The following is a 14,542-nucleotide window of genomic DNA, read 5'->3' on the forward strand; positions in this document are numbered from 1 at the left end:
AGTGGGTGGGGCCAAGAGGATGCCCCTGGAGAGGGCGGCCTGGTGACTTCACCCTGGCTCTTAACCTGCCAGAGGTCCACTCCAAAAGGGGAGCCCTTAAGGCTGATCCCCAGAAAGGGAGAGGAAGGCGATTTCAGATGCCCCCAGCCCCGCCTCTTCCCCTGCATGCCGGCTTCCTCTCTAGAGAACACTTTCACTTCCTGCTGCTCAGGCTCCCCTCGGAACAGGTAGGGCCCCTAGGGACCCAGCATCTGGCTTTGTACCACAGCTGCCTCCATCCAACCCTTTCCAGCACCACCCATGTCTGGGTCTCGTCCCAAGGGTCCTGGAGGGGAGGAGCACCCGGCCCCCCTTCCTTGCTTATCCCTGAGGTGTGCCTGACACCTGCCCCCATGACACTTGGGGCCCGCAGTCAGCAGCTAATTGATTTAGATAGCTGCTGATTATGGGGCCTGCATACAACACCCTGACAGAATGGAGCCTCCAGAAAAGGGCGCTTCTCAGCCCTCCCAGCAGTCACCTAAGCTGGCCTTGGCTAAATATTTCAGACGGGAAGATGGGGGCTGGGGCACATGGAGAGATGATGGAAAGACACATTCCCTACTCCTGAGACTGCTGTGGGGGAATATCTAGAGGGGCTAACGCTGAGCTGAGAACCCTTTATAGGGTTTCCTTCTCGGTGAAGAAGTCAGGGTATAGTGTGGGCAGGTCGGCACATGCCTGTGATCCGGAACATGGGAAGTGGAGGTGGGATGGTCAAGAGTAAGAGACTATGGATGTGGTGAAGAGGGCCTTGGACCTTCCACCAACTGAGTGCCTTACCCTCTCTTAGGACTGGAGGGGGTGGGGTGGGAGGGTGTGTGGAGGGAATGGAAGGAGAGGAGGGAGTGGGAATTTGGATTGTTATTTTTTTTTTAAATCTAATTAGCTGGGCGGTGGTGGCGCACACCTTTAATCCCAGCACTCAGGAGGCAGAGGCAGGCGGATCTCTGTAAGTTCGAGGCCAGCTTGGTCTACAAGAGCTAGTTCCAGGACAGACTCCAAAGCTACAGAGAAACCCTGTCTCGAAAAATCAAAAAAAAAAAAATCTAATTAAAAGAAAGAAGAGTAATAGGCTAGCCTCTTAGTTACTAAAATACACAGCAAGTATGAGACAAGCCTGGGCTACACAAGGAACTGTCTCAAAAAAAAGAAAGAAAAATTAAGGTTGGGCCAGTCAATGATGGCGCATGCCTCTAATCCCAGTACTAGGGAGCCAGAGGCAAATGGACCTCTGTGAATCTGAGGCCAGCCTGGTCTACAGAGATAGCTCTAGAACAGCCAGGATTGTTACACAGAGAAATTCTGTCTTGAAAAACAAAACAACAAACAGGAAAAGAATGTCTCTTGGCATAGTTGGGGACATCTGAGGTCCATTTTGATCAGGCCAGATCTCTGAGGCAGATATAATAAAATTAAAATATTGCCCTTGCTCTAGCTGGAGCAGCCTTGAGTCTTGTCTTCCTCCATGCCAGAGGCCAGAGCATGGCTCACTGGTGCCTGGCAGCATGAGGATTGCCCAGCCAGAGGACATGGTGTCTGCAACCCCTACTGAGGGGCACAGGTGAGGCTACCCCCACTCCCAGCTCTATCCCTGCCTCTTGGACCCCACACCAATGGCCAACTTCTACTATGACCCTTGACCTCCTGGAACTTGTACATCCCAGGCTGGCTTGGCCACTAACAGATGGACCTGGCAAGAGCCCACTAGGGGTCCTCAGTACCCCAGAGCCACTTCTTCGACTGCAGAGGACACAGAGGGTGTGGCAGGTCCCAGAGTTGGATGCTCAGCATGCCAAGGCTTTTCTGGAGCTGTGGCCACTGGGGGTGAGTACTCACTGCTGGGGATCACTTCTGACCTTACCTGTGTAAACTTGCATCAGGTGGGTGACCAGCACATTGCAAACTGGGCTAACCCAAAACCTAGGAATTTGTTTTGGGCAAAGGTTTATGTAGCCCAGGCTGTTCCCCAACTCACTGTACAGCACTAGCTGACCTTGAATTACTGATCCTCTTCACTTCCCATCCCCTGAACTAAGATAATGTGTGTGTGTGAGTGATCACACCCAGCATATGCAGTGGGGATTCAACCCAACATTTCATGCATTCAAGGCAGATACTCTACCAACTGATTTTAATCTCCTGTCTTGTTCTATAATCTTAAAAAAAAAAAAAAAAGATCACCTGGGAGTTCTAGAGTAGCCAAGCCAGCGCTGAGACTTCTCTGTCACTACGTAACCAGATTATCCTTGAACCCACCACCCCCTGCCTCCAAGCTCAGATGTCAATCATTATTTCCTATAACTCAGCGTACTGACGCCTTGAACAAGACATTTCACAGGGGTGTGCATGGTCGTACATGCCTGTCATCAGTAAGAAGTCTGTTGCAAGAGGATCAGGAGTTCAAAGCCAGTTTTGGCTATTAGTGAGTTCAAAGCCAGCCTGGGCAACATTGAAACCTTGTCAAAATATAAACAAACAAACAAATCTTCAGGGAATATAGGATACATTTGAAGAGGACATCTAGCAGGGTTTGACAGACCACAGTTACCCCTCTTATAATGGTAAAAATGACTGTCAGATAGAGAGAGAGAGAGGTAAAGTCCACAAACAAACAACAGAAATCAGAGCTCTCCAGGAAAAGTCCTGTGACAGATGTTTATTAGTGAGGCTTAGGCCTTTGCCTATCCATGAACCAAACTGGTCAGACAGTAACCCATCCTATTGGCTAGTTCTAGTCCTGGACCCACCCACTAGGGCCCCATCCTCAGGAACTAGAAGTAGAGAGAGGGTTGCCCTAAAACAGGCAGTGGTTCTCTACCTGTGGGCATGTCACCAAGCAGACAAAAAGGAACTTCTGCAGCTGGGCGGTGGTGGCGCACGCCTGCCTTTAATCCCAGCACTTGGGAGGCAGAGGCAGGCGGATCCCTGTGAGTTCGAGGCCAAGCTGGTCTACAAGAGCTAGTTCCAGCCTTTAATCCCAGCACTTGGGAGGCAGAGGCAGGCGGATCTCTGTGAGTTCGAGACCAGCCTGGTCTACAGAGCTAGTTCCAGGACAGGCTCCAAAGCCACAGAGAAACCCTGTCTCGAAAAACCAAAAAAAAAAAAAAAAAAAAAAAAAAAAGAGCTAGTTCCGGGGCTGGAGAGATGGCTCAGAGGTTAAGAACACTGGCTGCTTTTCCGGAGGTCCTGAGTTCAATTCCCAGCAACCACGTGGTGGCTCACAACCATCTGTAATGAGGTCTGGTGCCCTCTTCTGGCCTGCAGGCATACACACAGACAGAATATTGTATACATACATACATACATACATACATACATACATACATAAATAAATAAATAAATAAATAAATATTTTAAAAAAAAAGAACTAGTTCCAGGACAGGCTTGATAGCTACAGCGAAACCCTGTCTTGAACCCCCCCCCAAAAAAAAGAAAAAAGAAAATAAATATCTGCACATACCTGTGTCACACTGATTCTTGCCCTTGTCCCTCCTCTCTAGAGTTTCCTGGTCATAGGACACGATCCTAGGCAGGTCCTGATGCTGAAGACAGGACCTTCATCAGGAGACGTCAACACCTATCAAATTCACAAGCTGTCTGGAGGTGAGGTCCCTGTCCTGGGTTTCCAGTCCACTGCAAATGGATCAAGAGCTGTCAGCTTTGATCCCCAATATCTCTTGACTCTCTGCATACCATCTGCATCCATCGCTTAGGCTGAGCTGGCCCATCACTTCTTGCCAAGACCATCGGGGTAGCCTCCTCTCCGGTGCCTACCCTTTCCTTACAATCTATGTTGAGCACAGTAAACAGATTTTCTCACACATAGATTGCATGTTGTTTATCCCTTCCCCAACCCCTGGAGAGACTTAGTAACATCCTCGAATACAAAGATAGGTGGTCCCTGCGAGCCACAGTGCCGTGTGCCTCAGCTTGCCCTTACTTCTGGCCTTTGCTACTGCTCAGACATGGGGCTCTCTTCTCTGCCCCTGCTAACCCAGCAGCAGTGTGTTGCTCTTGGTCTTCCTGCTTGAGTGACCTTCCTTCATTGTTTGGCTGACTTAGTCTTCAGCCTTGAGAGCTTCCATAAAGAGGTATCAAGAATGCAAGGTCTGCTGGGCGATGGTGGCGCACGCCTTTAATCCCAGCACTCAGGAGGCAGAGGCAGGAGGATCTCTGTGAGTTCAAGACCAGCCTGGTCTACAGAGTAGTTCCAGGACAGGCTCCAAAGCCACAGAGAAACCCTGGCTCGAAAAACCAAAAAAAAAAAAAAAAAAAAAAAAAAAAAAAAAAAAAAGAAAAGAAAAAAAAGAATGCAAGGTCTGGGACTAGAGAGATGGCATCATGGTTAAGAGGACCGGCTGCCCTTCAGCTGGAGTCCCAGCACTCATGTCTGATGTCTCAAACCCCCCTGTAACTCCAATCCCAGGGCATCCAGTGCCCTCTGCTGGCTTCTGTGGGCACTGCATGCGTGTAGTACATGTGCATGCAAAACACCCACACATTTAAATGAATTTTAAAATAGAAAGTAAAATCTAAAAAAAAAAAAAAAAGAGTTGAAGTCTAGCCTGGGCTACATATAAAAGTCAAAGCTACCTTGGGCTCTGTAGCAAGACCCCGTCTCAAACAGAACAAGAACCAAAGAAATGTAAGCCAGGCATGACGACTCAGGACTATAACCTCAAGCAGAAAGATTGCTTACAGGTTTTGAGGAAATCCTGGTCTATCTAGTGAGTAGCCAACCAAGGCTACAGTGAGACCCTGCTAACAAAACGGAAAATACTGAAGACATTTTTGATGACTTCTATTTGGTATCAGAACTGGGATGCAAACATCAAGAGAGGAAATGATGTCGCCTCTCAGAGATGGAAACCTCTCTTCTCTGAGAGAGGAGAATAGGAATAGAGAGATCCCCTACCAAGAGGTAGGGGGTGGGAGTGGGGTGGGAGGAGCCTGGGCCAGAGAGGCAGAGTGAAGGTGGTCTAGTTACTCCATGACTTTTCTTTTCCATTCCCTTACCAGGTGTGTCCCTGGAGTCCTCCAACCTCTGCATGCCAGACTGTCCCCATCTCTTGGCCTTCCTGTCAGCCAGCAGGTACAGGTCCCCTGGCACAGAGGCAGTGGGGACCCTTCCCTGGGATACCCCATCCATACTGAGGTTTTTTTTTTTTTTTTTTTTTTTTTTTTTTTTATCCTCAGGGATGTTTTGCCAAGGACACTGCTCTTGCCCACTCCAGCTGTAGGGCCTGGGGACAAGGACTCAGGTGAGGCATGCTGCTCCCGGGAGGGAGGGGATGTCAGCTTGCTGGTCTCTTAGATCCAGAGAGACTGGATATAAATTAGGACCAGATAACTGGGTTTGAGAGAAAGTGAAGCTGGACTTGGGGTAAGTATGAAAAGAAACTGGTGGACCCGGTAGGGGTGATACACGCCTTTAATCCCAGCACTTGGGAGGCAGAGGCACCGTGAAGTCTGAGGCCACCCTGGTCTGGAGCGAGTTCCAGGACAGGCCCCCAAGCTGCAGAGAAACCCTGTCTCAAAGAAACAAACAGGAAGGGGAAGAGGGCAGCGGAGGAGGAGGAGAATGCAGCTGCAGCAGCAGCTGTGGCAGTAGGGGATGAGACCACTCCTGGGTCCTGGGCTGGAGGCCCTGGGAGCTGGGACTGAATTCTGGGTCCTGAACGAGGAAGGTTGGGGCTGAAGCCTCCTGGCTGCCCCCTACAAACCTGGAACACCTTGTCTTTTCTGCTGGTCCTCAGATCCTCTGCGACTTGGCTGCATCCAGGTCAGCACCTCGGGGAGGGTGCTGTCTGTAGTGAACCAGCTCTACCTGAAGACGCATGGAGGCTGGGGCGCAGAGCAGACTCCACAGCAGACAGAGCCAGAGACTGACCAGAAATACAGTCTAGGTTAGCTGGGCAGGGCCCGCGTACCCTGAGGGATGGGGGAATGAGTGCCAGTGATGTAAGAGACCCGACCCGCTTCTCACATCCAGCCCCTAGGAAGCCCACCCCACATCGCGTCTCATGGGTGGAAGAGCCACCGAAACCGGAAGTGCATCATGCTGGACCAGACGTTCATCACCTGGAACCCGAAGTGTCCCTTCCTGGAGCAGATGTACACTCGCCCAGGCCTGCTCTAGACAGTGTGGTGGAAGAGAAGGAGGAAGTGAGCTGTAAAGATGAAGAGGAAGGTCGCGAGGACCTGCTCACTGCCCACATCAGCGCTCTGGCCAGGGCCCGGAGCAGCTATGTAGCCAAGCAGTACCGATACCTTCGGGCACGCCTCACATCAAATTCTGGAAATCCTTACAGGCCTGGGGATCCGGCCACGGAGCTGCTTCAGGATGTGCGCCAGCTCCTCACTGATCTCCAGAATTACCTGGCAAAGGATCCCGACGTCAGAGCTGTCTTTGGGAACAGGGAACCTAGGGTCCCTGGGGACAAGGATCTTGGTAATGAGAATTAGAGGGAAACTTCCCAAGGTTTGGGGAGGCCATGATTCGGTTCAGTATGTATTCACATCCAACCTCTCACTTCACATGGGCAAGTCTTACTTCTTTTTTTTTTTTTAATATTTATTTATTATGTATACAATATTCTGCCTGTGTGTATGCCTGAAGTCCAGAAGAGGGCACCAGACCTCTTTACAGATGGTTGTGAGCCACCATGTGGTTGCTGGGAATTGAACTCAGGACCTTTGGAAGAGCAGGCAATGCTCTTAACCACTGAGCCATCTCTCCAGCCCCAAGTCTTACTTCTTATAGCTACTGCATCGTAGCTCCACCCAACACGTGCATTGCCCGTTAGATTCTCCCATCTTTGGAGCGTTTACACCCCCCACGCTCCTACCCCTGTCTACACTTGTAAGTGTCCTGGAGCAGGAGACAGGGTGACTAGGGATCAGAGTGGGTCACTACGACGGCACTGTCCTCACATTGCCACACGCCCCGCAGGCCCCGCTGTGGAAGTAGCCCTGTGTCGGGCGGTTCTGGAGCCCCTGAAGCCGGCCCTGTGGACCAAACTCCGAACTCTCAGAGCCCAGGAACTGCGGCTACTGCGCCGGCGCCAAACAGCCTTGAGGGCAGGGGCGGGGCCCGAGGGACAGAGCCCTGTCCCAGCCTTGCGGAGCCAGATCCACGCGCGCCTCGCGCATCTGCACGCCGCATGCGCCCCGCGCCGCAAGGTGGCACTGCTGCTGGCGGTGTGCAATGACGTCTACGCGGGCCTGGCTGGTGGCGAGAATCAAGGTAAAGAACCTCTGAACCTTAGAGTGGTTTAATGGTGGGTACCCAGGCCTGGGGAACTGAAGCAAAGTGTGTGTATGTACCCCTGCAAACACTCACGACCTGTCCTTGGTCTTCCTTAGAGCCCCTAGGGGCCGACGCCTTTTTGCCAGCCCTGACCGAGGAGCTGATCTGGAGTCCACATATAGGGGAGACGCAGCTGGATGTGGAGTTTCTTATGGAGCTCTTGGATCCAGAGGAACTGCGGGGAGAAGGTGAGCTCCCACCTTCAGGGTGTCCAGATACTAAGAAGGGGGCACCCTCGGCGAGCCCCAGCTTCCTGTGCCTCAGAAGGGGTGACAGGCAGTAGGGAGGAGCCCAGAGAGCCATGATAATCTCCCCTTCTCTTCCCCAGCTGGCTATTATCTTACTACGTGGTTTGGGGCTCTCTATCACATTGCTCACTACCAGCCCGACGCTGGCCGTGCACCCCAGGATCTCAGTTCCGAGGCCCGAGCCTCCCTGCGCCAGTGGCACCGGAGGCGGACACTGCACCAGCAAGCCCAGCCCACAGCCCAGGTAACGGACCACCTGTGTGGGATCCAGGTCGAAGGGAGGGTGGGATCTGTTGCCCCTCTGACACAGCATCCTATCTCTCCCACAGGCTGGCCTGCCCTTTGAGGAGCCATGGGCCATAGGGGACCAATGATGGTTGGGTCCTCCAACCCCAGTCAACTCTGGGCCTTTTGGCCCACTTCCCTGCTAAGAGAGATGCTGGAGGCATCTGGGGCAGCGCGGAGGGTGGGGCAGGAAAGGGGATGTGCCTTTTGCACTGGCTGTTCCCAGTTAATATCAGCCCTTCCCTAAAATCCACAGCACTCCTCCCTCCCCTCCTGGTCTGCCCCCATGTCGCCTCATTGAGAGTCTCCCCAGCAAATACAAATCCCCAAACAGTACTAAAACTACAACCCCTCGCCTGACCATCTTTGGGGCAGGCAGAATAAAAGCACAGTCTCCCAAAGGTATCCACGTGTGGATCCTGTCTGTGACTATGGCACTTCACCTGGTCAAGAGAGCTTTACAGAAAGGACGGCATGTCTGGACCTGAGGTGGGAGCTTATTCTGGATTCTTCTGGAGAAGTGTGGAGAGGTGTGGGGATGCCATGGGCCTGTACCCCCAGCTACTCTGGAGAATGGGGTGGGAGAATGAATTACTTGAGCACAAGATTGTGAGGACACAGTGGCATTGCAACATAGTAGGTATTCAGGACAGTGGCGCTGGAACATAGACTTCAGGAAACAATGGGATAGGCTTCCCATCTGCCCTGAAAACATGGCTGCCCTAATCTCTGTGACCTATCATCCACTGCAGCATTTAGAAAGCTGAAGCAAGCCGGGCGGTGGTGGCGCACGCCTCTAATCCCAGCACTTGGGAGGCAGAGGCAGGCAGATCTCTGTGAGTTCGAGACCAGTCTGGTCTACAAGAGCTAGTTCCAGGACAGGCTCCAAAACCACAGAGAAACCCTGTCTCGAAGGAAAAAAAAAAGAAAGAAAGCTGAAGCAGGAGGATTCCCCAAAGTTCTAAGCTAGCCTGGTCTACATAGTAAGACCATGTCTCCAAAACTGAACTAGACTGGGGAGGTGGATAAAGAGCTTGTTTGCAGGCATGAGGACTTGAGTTCAGGTCCTTGGTGTAGCAACAGGTGTCCGTAACATCTGGGTAGAGACAGACAGATGTTGGGGGTGGGGGCTGTCACTGGCCTGGCCCCTAGCCAAAACTGCAAGCTTCAGGTTCAGTGAGAGACCCTGCCTTAAAACACAGTGTGGGGGACTGGGGAGGTGGCTCGGTTGTTAAGAGCATGGGCTGCCCTTTCAGAGGACCAGGGTCAATTTCCAGCATCCACATGGCAGCTCCCAACCATCTGTATCTCCAGTTCCAGGGCTCCAACACCCTCACACAGACACACATGCAGACAAATCATCAATGCACATAAAATAAAAATAATAATGAAAGACAATATGGACGCTAGAGAGATGGGCAGTAGTTAAGAGCATTCCGCTATTCTTGCAGACCCAGGTTCAATTCCCAACACCGACTGGACAACCTCTGTAAGTCCAGTTCCAGGGCGTCCAATGCCCTCTTCTGACCTCATGGGCACCAGGCACACATGCGGTGCACATTTATACATGCAAGCAAAACACTCTTACATAAAATAATTAAATATGGTGCTGGCAAAAAAAAAAAAAAGTGGGTAAAGGTATCTGCTGCCACACCTGGCTTGAGTGTAAAGCCCAGAGAGCCCACATAGTAGCAGAAGAGAATCAACTCCTGGTCCTCTTACCTTCACACCTGCGCCCACACATTAGGTCAGCAGGCAAATGCCCATAAACACACAGAGGTATAAATAAAATAACGTAGAGAAGCTACTGAAGAGCATTCCAGTGTCAACCTACACTACACACACGTGCACATAGACATATACTGGAGAGGGACAGAGACCTACACTACACACACGTGCACACAGACATATACCGGAGAGAGACAGAGACCTACACTACACACACGTGCACACAGACATATACCGGAGAGAGACAGAGACAACACACTATGAACAGAAATGGTGCCAGGTGGTGGTAGCACACACCTTTAATCCCAGCACTTGGGAGGCAGAGGCAGACGGGTCTCAGTGAGTTTGAGACCAGCCTGGTCTACAGTGCAGGACAGCCAGGGCTACACAGAGAAACCCTGTCTTGAAAAACAAAAACAAGAATGGACAAGGTGTGCAAACCTGTAATCCCAGACCCTGAAAGGCTGAGGCAGAGAGCCAGTTTGGAGTTACATAGTAAAACCCTAACTCAATAAAACAAAACAAAATGTGTGTTTATGCTTTTGTCCACCATTCCTGAATCGTGACCCTGACTTACTTCCTGGAGTAGTAGGTCACAATGGTACTATAGAAACTGAGAGTAATAAATTGACATTACAAGGATTCACCAATAAACTTGCTTAGGAAATTCTAGGTTGCACAAGGTCGGACTCACAGCTGTGCTGTCTCTAATATGATAAGATAGTGGACTAGCCTGACTTGTCAAACTGCAGGGAAAATGTTGGACCTTCAACATAATTGCAGTTTAGCCTTGCTCAGACTGTTTCTGTTGAAATTTGTCCACTAAAATTGCTGCTTGTTCGGCTCTATTCCCATATCAAAGACCATGCCTCTACCTGGCAGTTCAAAGGGACAGCAGCCACCTTTGAGTTCTAGTGTGCCATTAAGTCCTGGTTCTCTTATCGGGACGAGGTAATTCTGCCAGGCAGTACCCCGGGTAACACCAACGCACAAGGAACCGTACAAGTATATTTCAAAAGGAATTGTGACCATAACTTTGCTATGTAAATCTCTCAATTGCTGAAAATGGTCAGGTTTATAGTCTCTTGTCTCTGTTTAATTGCTGGGCGTAACTTGGGGTTGGACCCTTAAGGGATGTACAGATAACAGTGTATTATATGGGATGTTAAGACCTAAATCCTGTGTAATCCATTACTAACGTCTGTTTGGGACTGGTTTGGGACTTTTTTGTTTTTTGTTTTGTTTTTTTTTGAGACAAGGTTTGAAAGACTCTAAATGCATTTGTAAGCCCCCTCAACCCTAAGACATTTTTCTAAAACCTTACACTCACTCTCTCTTGGAAACGGGACAGTCGCCCCCCCCACACACACACACATGCTGGACTGCTCATCCCTCTGTGTCCTTGTGAATAATCTTCAAACATAACTCCATTCTGGGAATTGAGGCAAAGACAACCCACAGGTGTTGACTCAGTTCCTGAAGTATTGATTTAGTCACTGGAACAAGGTCAGGAAGGCCCAGAGATGCTCCCCTTATCTACCTGATCACGCAGCTATTCTCCTGCCCTGGAATAGACCAATCACTGCTAGTAACCCTTTGAATAAGCCAATCCAATAAGTTGGAAAACAACCTACAGGTCCCCCCCTTGTGTCTGTGGCTTTTTTCTTTAAAAGATGGACTGTAACAGCTATCGGTTGTCCTTCATATCCCGAACCTGAAGGGCCTGTCATGACAGAATAAAAATCCTCTTGCTTTCGCATCAATTGTGCTTATGTGAAGTGGTGTCTGGAGCAACTCCTCCCTGGTGTTTGGACTTCTAGTCCAATAGGTTTCACTGTAGCTTTGGAGCCTGTCCTGAAACTAGTTTTTGTAGACCAGGCTGGCCTCGAACTCACAGAGATCTGCCTACCTCTGCCTCCTGAGTGCTGAGATTAAAGGTGTGCACCAACCACTGCCTGGCTGGATTGAGACTATTAAAGAGATTTTTTTTTTCCTTATTCCCCAAGTGTTTGGAGTAAATTCTCACTGGGGGGACTTAACCCAGTGCTTCAACAAGACCTTGCATCCCTGCTGTCCTGTCTCTTGCCCTGTAGGAAGGAATGCTGCAAGGCAACCCGGAAGAAACTGAACCAACAGGTTTTTCGTGCTTCCCCCACCCAATCTGCTAACAATCCTGCCTGTGCAGCCTTCATGAAACCTCAAAAGGACTGAACTTGGAGAGCTTCCAAACAGCTGAACTTCCTGGGGGCGTGGCCCAGCAATTGTCCACAGCAAGTACCTTGTACTAGATTCAATCACCAGGAAAACACAGACACACACACACACACACACACCAGTAGTCAAATATACCACACACAGAGTGGAAGATACAGGATTCCGTCCCTAGGGCTTGATTTGAGTCCCATCAGTTGCTTAGCAAACTTAACAAGGCTGGGAGGTGGTGGTAGTGTACTGGATAGCTTTAGCTGTCAATTCACAGGGCCAAGAGACCCCTGAGAAGGTGTAGTCTCAACTGAGAAATTGCCCAGATCAGGTCAGTCTGTGGGCATGACTACGGGAGTTATCTTGTCAAGAGGGCACCATTCCCTAGGCTGGAGGTTCAGGGTTATATAAGAAAGCTAGCTAAATAAGGCAGTGGTGGCGCACGCCTTTTATCCCAGCACCTGAGAGGCAGAGGCAAGAGGATCTCTGTGAGTTCGAGGCCAGCCTGGTCTACAGAATGAGTTCCAGGACAGCCATGGCTACACAGAAAAACCCTTTCTCTAAAACATAAAACAAAACAAAACATAAATAAATAATAAAAAAGAAAGAAAAAGAAGGACAGAACGAAAAGCAAGCTAGCTAAGCAGGAGCCGGAAGGAGCCAGCTGCACTGCTCTTCCACCCTTCCGGCCTGAGCTCCCGCCCTGGCTGCCGCGGAGACTATGACCTGGCGGGATGACCCCTTTCCGCTTACTTGCTTTACTGCAGTGTTTTATTGCAGCATCAGAAAGGAAAAGAGAACAGACAGGACTCCTGACGTTTAGCCTGTGCTCACCATTTCTGCACCACGGCAGCCAAAATATCCAACAGGTATAGCTTAAAGACGGGAAGGTGGATCTGGGCTCAGGATTGCAGGATGGTGCACCCCATCCTGGCCAGAAGACTGGGAGGAGGTCCAAGTGTGTAGTGGAGGCTGTTCACACGCCATGGGCCATGGAACAGGCAGAACATAGGAACCGAGGGCAAAGTCTGACTTTCAGAGGCTGGCCCCCAGTGACCCTCTTCCCTGAGGTAAACCTCAGCTTCCACAGCTTCCGCCAGCCAGAGAACAAGGACTGCACGATAGGAACTAGTAGGGGACATCAGCCAGCAGAGTAGAAAGGAGCTCAGTTCTGCATGACTAAGGAGCCAGGCAGTGTTGGTTCAAGCTTAGAAAGTCTGACCCCAAGTCACTTTTTTCAGGCAAATTTAGGCACAGCACATTTTTGTGAAATCGTTCCTGATGACAATAACTCAATCCTGTGTGCATAAAAAAGCTTAAGATGTGACCACATTGAAACCCTTTGTAAAGTACATGTGACATCTTCCATAAAGATGGGGTCAGCCTACTGGCTACATGTGACATCATAAAGATGGGTTCCACAGATTGACGAGTTTATGATAAGGGTCTAGGGGTAGGATTGGGTGTGGTCTCAGCCACACAGGTCAGATAGCGCATGGGTCACCAGGCTGTTCACCACATCTGTCCCCAGTTTTCTGGGCTGAAAAGGAAAACCTCTCCCTTTGAAGCAACAATGTGTGTTTGCTATTGTAAGCAGTATAGGTTACCCTAGTACTGCTCCGTGCCTCCCGCATACATGCACACATTCATACGCATATGTAGATTTATATTTACACTTTTAGATAAAAAATTACTTTAGGTGGATGGCTGTTTTGTTTGCATGCATGTCTGTGTACCATTTGTGTGTCTGGTGCCCACAGAGGCCATAAGAAGGTGTTGGATTCTCTGGAACTGGAGTTACAGATGCTTGTGGGTCCTAGGAATGGAGCAGCCGGTGCTCTCAATTGCTGATCCATGTCCCCAGCGTTTATTTATTTTAAAGACCAGTCTTACTATGTAGCCCGGGGTTACCTGGGACTCAAGATTCTCCTACCTTCTCCGCCTCCTCAGTGCTGGAATTATATATAGGTACACACCACCGCAGCCGTCTCTTTTTCATGATTTAGTTTGAATCCCCTGGTGGTTGGAGATTTGACCAGTGGAAATGTCTTTCAGGTATGCTCATATGCTGATCGGATGCTTTCTCAACATATCTGCTTCAACAAGATATTTCAGGCTATATAATCTTAGGGGGTCATGGGGTTATGTGCCGTCTACTGCCGAGCACAGTGTCCTTCCACAACGCATGACTAAACTTATCCAGCCCCCAAAGAGCCCAGGTTCTGGATGGGGTCAGAAGTTAACAAACGGCTCCACTTGGAAGGAAATAAATGTTTGGTGTGTTAGTTACTTTTGTCATTGCCGTGACCAAATGCCTTTACAGAAGGTAATTTAAAGGGGGAAGGGTTTCTTCTGCGCACAGTTTGAGGGGAAGGCCTGGCAGCAGGGGCAGAAGGCTGACCAGTCCCCTTGCATCACCAATCAGGAAGCAGAGCCATGACGACTTGTGTTCAGCAGCTTTCTCCTTCTGATGAAGTCTGAGACCCCTGTCCATGGAATGGTGCCACCAAAAATTAAAGTGGTACTTCCCACCTTAATTAACGTCATTTGGGAGATCCCTTCCAGGCACATCCAGAGGCTAACCTGACCTAGGTAACTGCAGAACCAGCCTGCCTCCATTTTAGGCTTAAAAGCCATCTTACAGTAAAGACGAACCAGGTTCATTCCTGTTTATGATTAAACCTCTGTTTCTCAAGGATTGGACTATGCCCCACCTGTAACCTTAACT

The 14,542-nt window shown here is 50.0% G+C and overlaps 1 protein-coding gene across 1 annotated transcript; it reads left to right on the forward strand.

Annotated features, from left to right (window-relative positions):
• Positions 1-1,533: 1,533 nt before the first annotated feature.
• Positions 1,534-8,421, forward strand: Rinl (Ras and Rab interactor like). Its single transcript, XM_057763144.1, has 11 exons — positions 1,534-1,603; positions 1,707-1,866; positions 3,543-3,645; positions 5,062-5,134; positions 5,239-5,303; positions 5,799-5,948; positions 6,035-6,493; positions 6,995-7,288; positions 7,408-7,539; positions 7,680-7,843; positions 7,929-8,421. Exons 1-11 carry the CDS (start codon positions 1,548-1,550, stop codon positions 7,971-7,973), a joined length of 1,701 nt encoding a protein of 566 aa, XP_057619127.1. The 5' UTR covers positions 1,534-1,547; the 3' UTR covers positions 7,974-8,421.
• The last annotated feature ends 6,121 nt before the right edge of the window (positions 8,422-14,542 follow it).

Source organism: Chionomys nivalis, chromosome 2 (genome assembly GCF_950005125.1).
Source record: "Chionomys nivalis chromosome 2, mChiNiv1.1, whole genome shotgun sequence".
In the NCBI taxonomy this organism is placed as follows: domain Eukaryota; kingdom Metazoa; phylum Chordata; class Mammalia; order Rodentia; family Cricetidae; genus Chionomys; species Chionomys nivalis.

What these genes read in the sequence shown, in the direction of transcription:
- Rinl (XM_057763144.1), top strand. Translation starts at nt 1,548, where the DNA reads ATGAGGATTGCCCAGCCAGAGGACATGGTGTCTGCAACCCCTACTGAG. An exon ending in GCCTGGGGACAAGGACTCAG is followed by an intron (nt 5,304 to 5,798) that starts GTGAGGCATGCT and finishes GCTGGTCCTCAG; the next exon opens with ATCCTCTGCGACTTGGCTGC. An exon ending in CCCTGGGGACAAGGATCTTG is followed by an intron (nt 6,494 to 6,994) that starts GTAATGAGAATT and finishes CACGCCCCGCAG; the next exon opens with GCCCCGCTGTGGAAGTAGCC.